Below are 15,946 nucleotides of genomic sequence, written 5' to 3'. Positions count from 1 at the left end.
AAACCCATGCGGTTAATGTATACTAATTTTCCATTCTATGAATTCCATGTAGAGGTTAAAGAGATAGAGATTAATAGCTTGAAATTCAATTTGAAGCTTTCCATTTTTTTGGCTTGTGTAGGCAATTATTTAATACCAAACGGAAGGAAAAAAAAAAAGAAAAAAAAGAAAAAAGAAGAAGAAGTCAATTTAGAAAAAGCATGAGAACTTATATGATTGAAAATTGAAATCCAGTTAACAGGTTCAAGTCTCCTGAAGTGCCAATGCACATGGGACATGGCATTCGGGTGGGCAGGGAGGCATGTATATTTTCCTGTCTATTTTTTATTTTGATTTAAATTTAAAATCCCTTTCTATTTCGAAAGAACCAACAGCTACAAAGGGGTTGGGGCTTTGTCGATGCTAAGTTGCTAACTACAACTACAGAATTACGTTGAAGCTCTTCTATATCTTTACAAACCGAACGTCATTTTGACCAAATGCATTTCCACATGCAGGACACTTCCGATGGCGAATCTCTAGGTTTTTTTGGATGCATGGATTGCAGAAAAGATGATAGCACTTCACGATTACAACCTGTCAGGATATAAATCACACCCACATCCATCAGTGTAACAGAATATACACACATTGAAACAAAAAAAATAATAATAATATACTAATTTAAAGGATTTCATAAGGTCAATGAACTTAAATCTGGTATACATATAGCTAGGAATGAAAAGAAGGATCGCAGGGGTGTAAGCTTGCATGCAATGAGCACACTTACCTCCTTTGGCCGATCAGAACACACGCTGCACTTTAGAATAGACTTGCAACTCTTGATTTCATCTTGGAGTTTCTGTATTGCAGCCTCTCCAGTTTCAGAACTCATCTCGGCAACCTTGATATTCAATTCCCTAAGCTCGTCCTCAAGCTTCTTCCTTGAGCTTCTGCTCAACACAATTCCGTCTACTTAGATGCAAATTTAGCTTGAAACATAAACAATTTATAGGTGCTTAAATAGCTATGATCCATTTCTGTAATAACCAAAGAGCTACTTACTCTACATAAAGAAATCCCCCAACTTAGATAATCTGATTATGAAATAGCATCAAATTGTAACAATGTATTTGTAGCTTAGTATGACATGCTTTCTTGACAAGCAGATACTATATCTACATCTGCCTACCCCCTACACAAGCCCAAGAAAAAAAGTGATAGCCCTTCACCCATAGATCCACATGCCAAAAGTCAATTTCAAAGAAGCTTCACAGCCATCAATTAAAAGATTGAAGTAAAATGGTTCCAATATCACATTCACTTCAGTGAAATACTAGATCTTTATTGCCATGTTATATCAATGGAAAACCTACCTTCTGAATTAGAAGCAGGTCAGAAATGGCATAATGCACACACACACACAAAACACTGTACCAAGTGACAAATTACCTTCTCCTTCTATGTTCTAAACTATAAATTTGTGGTAGAGGTAGTTGTGTGATGCATACACAAAACCAGAAGTTCCTCAATAGACTATTATAATTTAAATGAACTCAACTCCAGAACGAGGGAAAAAAAAACACCTTTCATTCTCTAAATCCATTTGGATATCATCCATATCCTGCTGGATTTGCTCATATTCCTTCTCAGAGGAAGCAGTAGCAGATTTAAGCCACTTCAACTCCTTCTCAGCATCATTCAATTCCCACTTGGCTGTTTCCAGGTTGACTGCAAGATGTCTTTCTTCGTGAGTACATTTAATGGCTTCTGTCAGACAAGGCTCCATCTGCATTATTTAACTTTGGGTTGATAAAGGACCTAAGTAGCAAACTTCCTTTTGAGTACGGGGAATCCTTACCTGCTCTTCACTGTGAGAAATCCTCATTTTTAAGGATTCTATTGATGCATTAATTTGCTGAAATTGCTTTTCCAATGCCTGCTTCTCAGAGAGTAAAGCGCTCTGTGCCTGCTTTGTCTTCACACTCTCGGAAACAAGCTGCATTAAGGATCTCATGAAAAAATTAGGAATGACCAGCCCATGCATTGGACTGCAGAACTGCCGGAAAACAAAGAAGGCAGAGCATAACAAAACTAGCATCAATGCAGATAATAACAAGACAAACCTTGAGATTATAATCGTCCCTCTCAGTCACCTGCTGCAACAGATGTTGGTTCTGTGTCTGCATATCTTCATATGCTTGACCGATGGTCTGCAGGAAAATAATAAATCAATTGACAAGATAACAATAAGGCAGAAGAAAGGGGAGATGTAGTGCAAGATATTAAGGAACCAATTTTAAAAACCCTGGGGTACCTCGATTTCTGCTATGTATGCCTCTGCTTCTGCGTCTTTATTTCTAATAGCCTCAGTAAGCTCCAAAACATCCCTGTAGAAAAATTGAAAGCATAGACCACAAAGGTTTTAATTGTCAAATTTTTTCTCTAGTTGCAAGCTTGAAGAACAATCTGCAGTATCAATAATAAATATCTTCGTAGCAAGCAAAGCAACAAAAGTGTGTAAATACATCTATTTGCAATTGAATGAAGTTCCAAAACTCCCAACTAAAAAGTAGAGTAAATTGATCTTTAAAAAATAACACTAAAAAGATAAAGACAGATCGAATCCACAAAATCGTAAAACCAGCAAAACTTCCGCATACAGCATAATTCCACGATACTTATTCTCCTAGCTGAGCCCTGTTTACAGCCAACTCCACTTCATTCTAAAAGCCATATATTGGAACTGCCATCCCTCTCATTCAGAACCTCACATGGCATGAATATGCGTTCCAACTGTGAACCAAACTGAGTTTCCAGACACACGGTGTCATCAAAATGCCCCAACTCAACAAATTCTTTAGAAGTATGTCCTTCATGATAACCCCATATCATTTATACTTTCATTCATGATTCAACCAACAGAACTAAGTATCTTTTTCAACACCTTACATCCTCTCTCCCAGAAAGAAGAGGACACACTACAGAGAATTAAAGAAATCAACCACCTCTACTGCATCATGACCAAAATAAATTATTAAAACCATTTCTACATATCACTTGTTATTTTAAAAAATAAAAAAATAAAAAAAGTAATACCCTGTGTGCAGAAGTAATACACAAGATAGCATAATAACTACAAGCAAATGAAAGGTCCTAAGGAAAGATGTCTTCTGTTGCATCTCTAAAGCTTCCACATCTTCAAAAGAGTGATAATTACACTCCATTTACCATATCCACATCAAGCATAAGGGGGGCTAAATTCTAAACAGCGGAAGAGTGTTTACCAAACCAACTCCTTCGACCAGCCAGTAGAATCACTCTAGTTGGCATCACCCATTGAACACCCCCCCCCCCCCCCTTTCTCCCAAAAAAAAAAAAAGAAGACAAAAACACATTAAAAACAAAAACAAAAACAAAAATCTCCATAAAGCATATGCAAGATCACAATGATGAATACAAAAAAGAAAAATCAAAACATCACTCTCATCCTTTAACCTTCCCCCATGCCCCTTAAGAAAAGGAAAAAAAAAAAAACATTTCCTTAAGTTTGTCATGGGAAGAAATCCAATTGAAAACATGCGCGCACACACACATATTGTCATCCAACTACAGATTTTCAAAACCAAAAAACCCCTTCAATGTGGATACAATTTTAGACGAAGGAAAAAAAAAAGAGAAGCAACCTCTCAGAAGCATCCAATTTAACCCTTAAATCAGCTATTTCAGCTTCAGCAGCAGAAAGCCTTTGTTGGCAAGCAGCCTCAGCTTCATTGGCAGCTTTCACTCTCAACTCTAGACTATGTTCATCTAAAGCATTTCTCAAGACTTCAGCTTGTGAGTGAGCTCTGCGTTCTGATTCTTTGATTTCCATCAAATCTCTGCAATTCAAAATTAAAGGGTTAAATGTATGAATATGAGATGCATTTACCACCCATTAAGGAGGGAAAGCAGTGTGAAATAAGGGGCAAAATTTGTAAATTAGCCAGTGTCATTAAGAGTGCACTTAGGTGCGCTTAAAGCTCAAAGCTTAAAGCCCCAAGGTCTGAGCGCTTCACTTGGCCAAAAAAGAGCTCATTTAATGAAGCGCACTTTAGGCACGCTTTTTTGAAGCTTTTTATAGAAGAAGCACAAAGTAGGTCAAGGCACGCTTTTTTATTTTATCGTTAAAAAAAATATGAATCATCAAAATTAATTGCTTGATCTTGAAAGAAATGACATGGACCAATGATTTACTATACAACCACTATTCTTAAGGTGTTGTATTACACAATTTTTTTTATTTACATGTCAAAAGATACGAACAATAATTTACTATTCTCATGCTTTTTGGTCTCTGATTTTTAGATGTATGTTGATCGAACCATATACATCATTTGATCATAACTATCATGGTTATGTATTTTTATAAAGCACAAGAGAATAAAATGTTATGTTTGAACTTTCTAATTATGATATTATCCATTGATAATTGTTTTCAATTAAGTATATATAAATTTTAAGAATTGAAATAACCTAAGTAAAGTTTGAAATTGCACTTTACCTAATTAGTAAAATATACAAATTTTGAGTTTTTATATATATATTTTTATTATATGTTACGAATATTTCTATTAAAGGTTATTAGATATTATATTTGAAAAATGTGCATTTTACTTCAATGAGGCGCACACTTGTGCTTTGCGCCTAGGCTCCAAGAGGCCTATGTGCACTGAAATTAGCATATATACCGAAATGTTTACCTAGAGAGCTCAATCTGTCATTATATCCAAACAAGTTGTAAACCAAAATCATATAAATCACATACACATCTGATTCTCATCCTCCTATCTATGCAGAGACAAAAAACTCTTCTAAAACAAAATGCATAGTACTTCTGAGTTGTTACCCTTGAACATAATGGAATATCCATTGAACCGCTGTCATAACTGAAAGCAGTGGCAAGAGTACTATGTCTGTTCAAAGATACAACCATTCTGCTGATTGATACTCAATCCATCATTTGGACAGATATCTCTCACGCATAAAAGGATATTATAGATTCAGACTTGTGACTTTCTTTTATATTAGCACAACTGCAATGATTACCACCTTTACTTATAGCTAATCTTCCTCTCAAACATAATAGTTACATATACATCCCAAGCATGAGTAATGAAATGTTGAAAAAGGAAAGAAAACATTGAGTGACATTTACAGAAGGAGATGCTGGAAATTCTTGATATGCCCTCTTACTATTCATTTTTATATAGGAATCAATGGTTCCAATAAGATAAGAAATATTCGTGAATGGGACAGCTGGTAGGGACACATCAGCACTAGAAAATTCCAAACCCTTCTAGAAAGGTACTACCCATACAACATAAGTACAACCCAAAATATTATCATTTTTCTATTTCTCAAAAAGAAACAATTACAACAAATAATACCAAGATATCAGCTTTTACTTTTTAAGTATGAAACATATTGATACCATCACTTTCATATTTAACAACATAAACCATTAGATAAGGATCCTCAATTTACCTATTGTCATGACTTTCCTGTCCATACAAGTCCAAGAAGATTTGCAGTTCCAGTTTTTCCTTCTGCAACTTATCAATCTGCAATATGTTTGTCTTTATCATTTTCTATATAAGCTCAGTTATAGAACAGTCCAGAAAATCTTAAAAATCATAATTCATATACTTCAAAAGAAATGGTCACTTAATCCAAAGCTTAAGCACATATAACTCCATGTGCTCTTTTTTTTGGTGTGTTTCATTCTTTTTTTTCCTTGTTCTTGTCTAGGCAACAACTTCAAATATTTTCATTTCATATATTCATGATTGGCACCAAATTTCACTGGAAAACATTTTCCAACATTCTATATGACTGAACGCCATCATCAGAATGTAATCCTGTTTCCATAATCATGCAAGTCAGTTGTGACCTATAGCCACAAAATGCAAATATAGCACATGATATACCAAATTCATGGATTTTTCAATAGGGAAATCAGACATGAAACTGGGGGAAAAAATGCATTTAATATCTAATTTTGACTGAGCAGGAAATACTCTAGAGGGACAGATATGACGAGGATGCTTCAGTAAAATTGATTCTTTAAAAATAAAATTGGGGTATCAGACAGCAAGGACAGAAATTCAAAGAATCTGTGTAATATAGGGTTACATGCAAAATCAATACATAAGAAAAATATAATAACATCAATGCCAAAAGGATCCCATCAAATAGTTGAGGAAAAATCATACAACTAAGAACTAACGAGAGGTAGTGTTGAAGCATGTGATCATAATTAGAATTGAGAATCTTACCAGTTCCTTAAGAGACTTGATCTCCATCATCTGTTCAGCACATTTGTCTGCTAAGCTCTGCATTTCATTACTCTACACAAAAAACACAGGAAAAGGTAAATTTCAGAAGAGTCTCCTCATAAGAGAAAATGATGACAACATAGATTTAGTACAAATAAAAGGAAAATCTTAAGATGGTTAGCAGTTCCATTGATTTCTAAACCACTATTTTTTTTTTTTTTTGGGGGGGGGGGGGGGGGATTTGAAGGGGGGGTGGGGTGGATAATTTGATAGTTTCAATTAGGGAGCAGATATTTGAGCCCTGAACATTTCCATTAGAAACACAAGGTGGTGCCCATAGAGCTAAAAGGCTCTTAGCCAAAGCTTGAAGAAATCTATCGATAGTATTTACTTATTCAACTTTTTTCTTTTTTTGGTTTGGGGTAGTGGGGAGGGGAGTACAACTCTCCCTATATTGTGGTCACTTTCCTATCTCTACACAAGTATATACCAGGCCCAAAAAGAGAACGTTGTGGAAGACGGACAACCAACATATAACTACAATCACATTCTTGAAAGATCAATCTCAAAAATAGGTAGCCAAATATGAAGTGGGTAGTAAAATAACAAAACTTTTGTATTTGTTTGGGGGTCAAGGGAGGGTACTCAACAATTCTGCCTATTTTATGCCCAGTGTCCTTAGTCTACCCTATACCCCAAAAGCATTATGTTGTCGCAGATTAATTGCCAACAAATATTTTCAATCACAATTTTTAAAGGTGTATTCCAAAAAGAGAAATAGCCACAACATGGCTAGAGGCAATGAGAAAGGACATGATTGCTATTTTTTTAATGGTAATTACAAGAACCCAGAGGGTATTGAACCCACGACCTCACCATCCGTCATTCTTAAAGGAGAGGAGATGAAATTTGAGCTAAAGCGCATTGGCACCTAATTACTAAAATTTGTGGAGAATATGGCTCTAGGCATGGCTACAAATTACTAAGGAATTATCAAAAGTTGAGATCACCTTTTTTTTTTTGGTTGAAAAGTAAGAAATTTTTTAGATGGTGCTTTAAAAAACATCACAGCAGGTACATGCAAATAGTACTTGAGTTACTACAAGACATGATCTAAAGTTACAAAAGTCCAGAAAGTCCAGCAAATCAGAAAAAGAAAGAACACTTAATGCAGCAATCCAATCATACATAGAGCGTGAGAATTTCATTTTTAACTCCAATGGCAAGTGATCATTCCCTTCAAATGTGAGGGTGTTCTGTTCACTCCAAATAGTCCACATGATGCATAAGAATAATTTGACTAACAAGAGAAGAAACAAAATAGGTAAATGAGACAAAACCTTCCTATCTAGTTGAGCTTTTAGAGACTGGGCTTCCTCACTTAAGGACAGTGCGTCATGGGCTGCCTCCTTCCATCGCTTCAATTGAGTTTCCATCATTCCCATTTCTTTAGACAAAGCCGAAGCCATTACACGAAACTCTGATTTAATATCCTTTCTCCCTGCAGTAAGTAACACCCTTACAAACCAGAAGCTCCAGAAAATTACTCCTATAAAAATAAATTAAAATCAAATGTGTAATTTGACCTGCATCCTGCGCAGCTTCTTCCATCTTAATCTCAAGCTCATTTTTTTCATCGATACGTTTCTGTAGCTGAAGCTCCAGCTCTCCAATCCTAGATTCAGCATTATCAATGGCATTCCTCAAAGCATCTGCTGATTCTAGTTTTACACTCACCTCCTTCTCCCTTCTCATGATAAGAGGCCTTTCAGCCTGAAATTATAATTTTAAAAAAGACCCATATAGAACAAGCAAAAAAAGCAAGTGCCAACACATAAGACAAGACAGTTCAACCTGCAGAGACTCTGTCAATACTTTGTACTGCTCCACTTCAGCATTCCAATGTTGGAGTTGATCATTTCGCAAAGAGTATAATCGGGATAAGCGAATATATTTTTCATCCTTCAGTTCATTCTGTACGAGTACAATATCAAAAGTGAGATTCATGCATATAATTAAAGTGAATATAAAGTGAGACCCTGAGACAAAAGGAATATCAACTATAGAAGATGAAAAGAATCCAATCTCAGAGACCTGAAGATCTTGCAATTGTTTTGACAAGCTTAGATTTTCTCCCTGTGCATCTTGAACCTCAGAAAGACGATCTTCTGCCAGTATCTACATTAATTGTTTAAACACATGCCTGGTTAGAGAGGGATTTGGGAGGGTGAGAGTGGGGGGAGGGGGGGAAGCAACTCATTTATATTGTGATACCTTTGATTCCTCAATAGAGTCCTTCAATTCCCGCAAACCCATTGTCCTATCTACAGGCTTTTCTGGTGACAAGTTTCCATTGGCTGTACCATGAGTGGGGGTTTGCATCCCAGATGCTACATCCTTTTGCATTTTCAGATTGACTAGTTTTCTTCTACTCTCTTCAAGTTCAGCAACACACTCGTCCAGCTCACCTTTCAACAAAAACAGAAGATATACACATCAATATACAATCTAGAGGTCTCCTGTGATGGATACACAACTAGTAAATTGTGGTACTGTAGAATTATCTGCCTGCACGCTTCTTGAATCTGGGATGCATACCCCCACTCATGGTAATCTTGATACTTATACATTTACAAGTAAGAGAATAAATTTGTGCCACAATAATGTAAATTATATGTTCAGAAAGAACTATCTTAGAGACCTGCAAGGCGCTTAATCTCAGATTCAAGAATTGAATGGCTGCTAATGTAAGTTTGAATCTTATCAATGTATTCTTTATGCTTCAAGTGGAGAATATCGATCACTTCACCCAGCTTGATAGCCTCCTCTTTCATAATATCATCAATCTTTGACAATTGGATGATGGCATCTGAGAACCACAAAAGTGTTATAATGACATAATCAATACAAATCTCATGAAAAAGACACTACTGCAAAGATTAACAAAAAAAAACAAAACGACCAACCTAAACATAAAAAAAACAGATATGAAGAATGATGAATTAACAATTGGACCTCACATCAAGATTTCTTCTGACCTTCTGAAGATAGTTTTCCATGCAAAGCACGAGCAATGCTCTCAGTCCTCACCCTTTGATCATCAATTGAATCTTGCAGGATTTTCAACAACTCCCTAGTAGATGAATGACGCAAAGCAAGGGCATCTTCAACATATCTAATGATCTCATCATTACCATTGGCTTCAATAGAACCCCTTTGTAGCAGTCTACAAAGAAATATTTCCTCAGCAGGACATGATGGAATTGAACCTAGAATGTATCTCAAGTCAATCAACCTTATATGACATGAAAAATCTTGGAAGTCCAATTAAGCTGTCATAGGAAATACAACAGAGTACATATGTTTATTGAAAAAATTAGAGAAAAAAATACCTCGAGAGTGATCAGCACAGTCCAGAAATTCCAAAGCAACCTGGCCTGCCCCAGCTCGTACTCCAAGAAGGATTAAGTCATCAACCAACTATACAGCAAAACAATGAAATTTTTTATTGGGAACTTCAGTCATTATGGACTAGAAAATGTAAGCATGAACAGAAAGTGCATATCTATACTGTCTAAAAAAACGGTCGCTTTAGAATTTAATTCCACCCTTCTGCCATTGTGCCACGTAGGATCCCACCGCTCACTTTTTCTTTTTTTTTTTCTTCTTCTTCTTCAATAAGTCTTAATTATATAATGCTTAAACAATTTTCGGTTTTCCTCTTTAACACTCCTCCATTTGGCTCTTCCTCTTTCCATCAAACACCTCCAATTGCCCATGACATTAATCTCTTTCCTTATTTACCTGCTCCCTTGTTATTCACGTTTAATTAATTTTTTTCCCATCTTCCCCACTCTTGTTGTTTCTTATTTAATACTGATTAATTGATGCTTGATATGCTTCCACAATTTTTGACTTCCTTCTTTAACATCTCCTATTAATTCTTCTCCCCAATTTAGCTCTTCCTCTCCATGAAACCCCTTTGTTGCCCCATGACATATTTCTTTTCCTTGTGGACAGAATTTACCTCCAAATCAATTTAAAGGAAAATTTCTCCAATTTACTACGTGGCAATTGAAATGACCATCTACATGCACTTATAGACACTGACCTATTTAATGAGTAATGTGATTTAATAGACCTGGATGATTTTAATGAACCGCTACATAACAGGTTGGAAGAAATTACTTGAAATTGATTTGGAGGAAAACTTTACTTATCAAAAAATAAAATTGGAGGAAAACTTTATCTTTTAATTTTTATCTGCTCCTTCATTGTTCACGCTTTTTTTTCCACTTCTTTTTTCATAAGAAAAGGAATTTGTAGAAAGGCTAAAAACAAATTAATTAAAATAAAATATGACTATATTAAAATCCCTTGCTTTTTTATTGTTTCTTCTTTTCTCCCCAATAATCTCTTAGTTGCCCCATGACATTAATTTATTTTCCTTAAGGACAGAGTTTACCTCCAAATTGATTATACCATTTTGGAGGAAAATCCCTCCAACCCACTACACTGTGATTGAAACAAACACTCGAATGTACCATTAGTTAGTTAGGGACCTATTTAATGAAGGACAAAGTTTAGCTACAAAATTGATTGTAACCTTAAGCTACAACCTTACTTAATATCTTTTTATTGTAAATGAATTTTGACAAATCCCCCATTAGATTACATGTTCTTTTTATATCCTCCATGCTTGCAAAATTTTAATTTCTAGAAAATTAAAGATCAATAGCTATGTTATCAATAAATTGTTTAAATTGCAAGTTTTTATAGCTTAAAATTATGCATAAAATATAAACTTATAGATCATATAGTAAATAGAATCCGATTGACACAAAATTTGACATGCGTATTAAGAGCATAAAAAACATGCAATTTAACAGTTAGATTGACAAAATATATGGTAATGTTTATTTTATTGAGAAACATTGTAGATTTAGGCTACAACCAATTTTATAGCTAAACTTTGTCTTTTAATGAATCCTGTGACTTATTTAAAAATTTAAAATGTAAGTTGATTTAATACACGATGATGGTTTTATGAATCTCCACATAATGGATTGGCAAAGATTCCTTCAAACCATTTTGTAGAAAAACTCTCTCCTTTCATTATTTACGGGCTCCTTCATTATTCACATTTAATTATTTTTTATTTTTCCTACTTCCTTGCCCTTTTATTATTTCTTATTTTCTCCACAAATCTCTCATATCTCTTTTATTTTCGTCTCAAGTCCCTTTGATTTTACTAATTTACCATTCTTATTATTGTTTTTTATGACAAGGAACCTCTTCAAGGCAAGGCAACTTTGTGTACCCACCCTTGTTAAGTAAACCCTATATACACGACCCCGCCTGCAAGATACACATGCAAGAACCGTGTACCGGGTAATTTGAGGACTTGAATCGGAGACCTCATGGGGGGTTCCCATGAGGCCAACCAATTGAGCTAATCCATGCGGGCCCCAATTTACCATTAAATTGATGCTTTATTTGTTTCAAAACTCTTTCCTAATCTAATGGTTGAATGCTTCCACAGATTTTTGCTTCCCTATTACGTCTTCAACTCTCCTTCCCACAACCCAACCCAACCCCTTGAACTCTTCCTCCCTCCGTCAAACCCAATAAACTGTTCAAAACCCTCTAGTTGCCCAAGAAATTAATTTTTTTCTTAAATTATTACATTTACTCCTTCAGCCCCTTATATTCTTGCATTTAAAGTTCATTCCTCTCTTTCTCCTTCTTCACCCTAGATTCCCCATAAACAAAAATATGATAGCAATGGGTTTCAAAACATTTCCAATGCGATTTTTTTTTTTTTCAATACTCTATTTTTAGATTTGCATATGCTCTCTCTCTCTCTCTCTCTCTAACCTTATTTATTTTCATGCTTTTTCGTTCACAGATTTCTTTCTTATTTTTTATTAAGTGAGGATAGACTGTAGAGGTTCACAGAATGGGGCAATGGTATTGCCTTGCCAAAGGAGGAAAACAAAGGACCTAAAACAGAGAAATTAGACAAAAAGTATAGATTTTCTGATCAACAACAACAAGAAAGCCTTAGTCCCAAAATTTGGGGTTAGCTATAAATCCTTGACAGATTAGATTGGGTCAGTCACATGAATAATTGGGTTAAATACTTCGTTAACAACTACATTATGGAGTTTTAAATGCTTAAGTTTTGTTAGTAACTTCACCTTCTAGTTTGTTACTACTCTTTATAATTCATGCTAACCCACTAGCGATCTTCCAAAATTGCCAACATTTTATCCTTTTTGGGCCTTGCTAATTGGTTTGTATTAAATTTAGTGCTAAGGTTCCCTTTCTCATAACTCATAGCACAAGGTGTATTGTTGCAATAACTAAAGCTCTTCCATTTTGATACTAATATGTCCTTTTTGTTGTTATTTTATTGGAAGATTGATTAAGGGATACATTGTGATTACAACATTTGATATAATACAGTATTTTTAGACTTAAATTAAATTTGGAAATTTCTTTGTGTTTTGCTTCATGCATTGTTGTTTTTTTTGTAATTACAGTATCTTCCCGAATTTTTTTTTTTTTTTTAATAAATAAATGATCATATTCTGAAAGAACTACCTCATGAACAGTACAAAGCATAAGATAGTCCCAGAAATTGTATCCAAAGAATTACAATTAAAGGATATTGAATTAGCAAACTCAGTGATAGTACCACTGTCCCTTAAACCCAAGACAGTTAGACCATTCACTGAGTAACCAAAGAAAAAAAGCCTCAACTGCACTTCTGACAATTCCACACCTTCAAAAGTACAGGAATTCCACACTTGCCACAGCACACACAAAGGAGCTAAATTCCCCACAGCGGACAAGCAATTGTTGAACCAATTCCACCAACCAACCAATGCATCAACTATTATCCATAGCATCACCCAAATAACTCCAAGGAGACTAAATGCATAGGCAAACTCACAATGAAGTAACAAATGCATAGTATTTACCTAGCCAATTCCTCTTAAAACATTATATGATTTGATTATTCACATTTTTACAAAATTTATCACTATCCATTCATGAATCTGGCCATATATTCCAAAAAATTTTGAATTAGGTAAGATTTTATGTGATGCTTTCTCCATTTAGCTATAGTGTTTGAATGGTGAGTCTTGAGAAAATTTTGGATTACATGCAATAATAGATGACTATATCATTGTTTTGAATGAATCCCATGCATCACACGGGCTTGTGACTATTAAACATAATAATCAAGACTCACCTGATTCCAGAGTTGGTTCACTACAATTAATATATCATCATACGAACTTTGCTTGTCTTTTAATTCTTTAATCCTTGCTTCAATATCATGCAACTCTTGTTTTTGTATGTCTATCTGCTGAAGAAGTTTCTGATTCTGGTACTGGAGCACTGTAGCATCAACCTGCACGAATATGTATAACCATTTAGCAAAACATTTCTATCAATATGCCAGAACCATTCTCTGCAATATCTGTAAGATCATGCATAACAAGTCACACACAATTGGAAATACATAAACAAAGAAATTTCACTCTGAAACTACTTATTTTTATAAGGAAGGAAATAGATATAATAAAAGCAACTAAAATGTTGTACAATTTGATGTCCAACTACTAAATATAATGGGCCAAGAACACAGTAGTCTAAATGCTTCACTTTGAATTGAAAGATAGTTAATGGTAGGATTGCTTGTGCTTGAGCAACACATGTAATTGTTTATATGATTAATCAAGAAATGTTCCAAACATTAATAGTGAGGATTGTTGTACAGTATGCTCTACAATGTGCAACTAATCTAAGTGAAGTTCTCCTACATCATCAAAAAAAAAAAAAAAATGTTCCAAACATAAAGTGCATGCAGATGTAGGGGGCTCTAATGCCTAGATTGGATACATAAATTTGTAGGGTAAAGAGATATCTCTTTAGGCTTTGTTGATTTTTCACAAAATGATCCTCTTCTTCTTTTTTCTATTTTTTTTTTTCTATTGGTAATTACACGCACTTGTTGGGTCTTGAACCCACGGCCTCACCTTCACCTTGCTCTTACAATGAGAAAAAAATTATGTATTTCGCTCAAGAGTAGTCTGTAAATATACATCGTTCAACACTTGTGCTCTGTTCCATGTAACATAACAATCTAAATGCTCTCTTTGCTTACCCAGAAAATTAAGATTATATCACACCCAATAAAAAAAAATTAAAAAATTGAGAACGATTTTCTCTTTTGATTTCCAATAATAAATGTCACCCCAGCTGACTCCAAATTTGTGCATCGCACATTTGAGGACCAGTCTTTATTTTCTCAAGACCCCAAACAGCGAATTCTTGGTTGCGTTTGGTTACGAGGATTTGATGAAAAATGCCGTGGCTTGATACATATTTAACCGGACTAAGTGATCTGAGCTTTGTGGATTGTTCTCAAACAAAAACGCTTATAATGTTATTGATTTGAAATGACACTTTACATCTACCTCATTTCAAATCCACATATTAATAAACCTCAAATCCATCCATACACTTCATGAACAGGGAAAAAAAATGCCCTATCATAATTTATTCAAGTCATTTAAACTAAAAATTCAAACCAAACCCCTCCTCCTAAAAACTTCTATCGAAATGAGCCATTTGTATTCATATTTTTTCAAGTTTCTTTGGTCTTACGTTTTTTAGCAACCAGACTCAACTTCAGCTCAAAGGCAACCAACAAAATTCCTTACAAGCATATTTTTGGTTCCAACTCGATTGAGGATACATCCACTTCCGCTCAAATGCACCCAAACACTTATTAGCCAATTAACCATGATATATATATATATATATATATAAATCTTTCTCAGCAACCAAACAGAAACAGCACAACTTCACCTGAATTGCACCTAATAGCTCTAATTTGACAATCAAACACAACTGAAATTAATACACTTTTTTTAATCATTCCTCAACTCAAACAGTTATTTTAGACTAAAATTTAAAAAAATTCAAACTAGTTTCTTAAAGAAGCATAATTCATGGTCCCACTTCAATGAGGAGTGAACCAAATTCAACTTGATTCCACTAAATTTAACATAGTCTCTGCTCCCCCAGCCTCATATACTTGAAAACCCTAAAGAATTCACAATTTCAACCCTATAATTACACAGAAATCAAAATAACAACAACTCTACGCCTAATTTGACAACGATCGCACACAAAAGCTGCAAGTAACATCACATGCAAAATTGAATTCACACATTATTTTCATTCTAACGCTTCTACTATATCAAAAATAAATAAATAAAAAAATAAATAAAAGCTAATTTACCGGGGAACCAAACAGAAGATTACAAGAAAGAGAGAGAGAGAGAGAGAGGATTTGCTTACGGTTTTGTTGGTTGATGGGGAAGTGGCGGCGGTGGCGGAATTGCGAGGCGAGGCGGAGGAGAAAGGGCTGAGGTGAGGACGCTTCGTCTCGGGCTCATCGTAGTCTGCTTCGTTCTCCATTTTTTTTTTTTTTTGGTTTCACGCTTTTCTGCTTCTGATTGTGGAAACCGCCACACCAATACACTACCGTTACTACATTAGTTTTATATAACTCTTGTGTTAACTTAACTCTGGTTAAACTACATTTATTTGCTGTTTTGGTTTAAGTA

The 15,946-nt window shown here is 34.8% G+C and overlaps 1 protein-coding gene across 3 annotated transcripts; it reads right to left on the bottom strand.

Moving 5' to 3' along the window:
- Nucleotides 1-188: 188 nt before the first annotated feature.
- Nucleotides 189-15,862, bottom strand: LOC126719201 (E3 ubiquitin-protein ligase BRE1-like 2). Of its 3 annotated transcripts, XM_050421784.1 has the most exons (19): nucleotides 15,678-15,862; nucleotides 13,558-13,719; nucleotides 9,689-9,776; nucleotides 9,335-9,565; nucleotides 8,998-9,165; nucleotides 8,571-8,764; nucleotides 8,391-8,474; nucleotides 8,151-8,270; nucleotides 7,883-8,069; nucleotides 7,637-7,797; nucleotides 6,297-6,368; nucleotides 5,506-5,582; nucleotides 3,666-3,860; nucleotides 2,297-2,369; nucleotides 2,106-2,192; nucleotides 1,841-1,978; nucleotides 1,566-1,768; nucleotides 770-932; nucleotides 189-576 (listed from the first exon to the last, which is right to left on the bottom strand). In XM_050421784.1, exons 1-19 carry the CDS (start codon nucleotides 15,795-15,797, stop codon nucleotides 445-447), a joined length of 2,655 nt encoding a protein of 884 aa, XP_050277741.1. In that variant the 5' UTR covers nucleotides 15,798-15,862; the 3' UTR covers nucleotides 189-444. The 3 variants fall into 3 exon arrangements, with proteins under 3 accessions (XP_050277741.1, XP_050277747.1, XP_050277755.1); XM_050421790.1 differs by lacking the exons at nucleotides 9,689-9,776; nucleotides 13,558-13,719; nucleotides 15,678-15,862 and having other exon boundaries at nucleotides 9,317-9,514; XM_050421798.1 differs by lacking the exons at nucleotides 9,689-9,776; nucleotides 13,558-13,719; nucleotides 15,678-15,862 and having other exon boundaries at nucleotides 9,312-9,457.
- Nucleotides 15,863-15,946: the final 84 nt, after the last annotated feature.

The sequence above is a fragment of the Quercus robur genome, chromosome 1 (assembly GCF_932294415.1).
Source record: "Quercus robur chromosome 1, dhQueRobu3.1, whole genome shotgun sequence".
NCBI classification, from domain to species: domain Eukaryota; kingdom Viridiplantae; phylum Streptophyta; class Magnoliopsida; order Fagales; family Fagaceae; genus Quercus; species Quercus robur.
Note: the sequence above shows the minus strand (reverse complement) of the source record. Positions and strands in the feature narration are given on the sequence as shown.

What these genes read in the sequence shown, in the direction of transcription:
- LOC126719201 (XM_050421784.1), bottom strand. Translation starts at nt 15,797, where the DNA reads ATGGAGAACGAAGCAGACTACGATGAGCCCGAGACGAAGCGTCCTCAC. An exon ending in AGAAGCTGCGCAGGATGCAG is followed by an intron (nt 7,798 to 7,882) that starts GTCAAATTACAC and finishes TACTTACTGCAG; the next exon opens with GGAGAAAGGATATTAAATCA. An exon ending in AAATTGGATGCTTCTGAGAG is followed by an intron (nt 2,370 to 3,665) that starts GTTGCTTCTCTT and finishes ATTTTTCTACAG; the next exon opens with GGATGTTTTGGAGCTTACTG.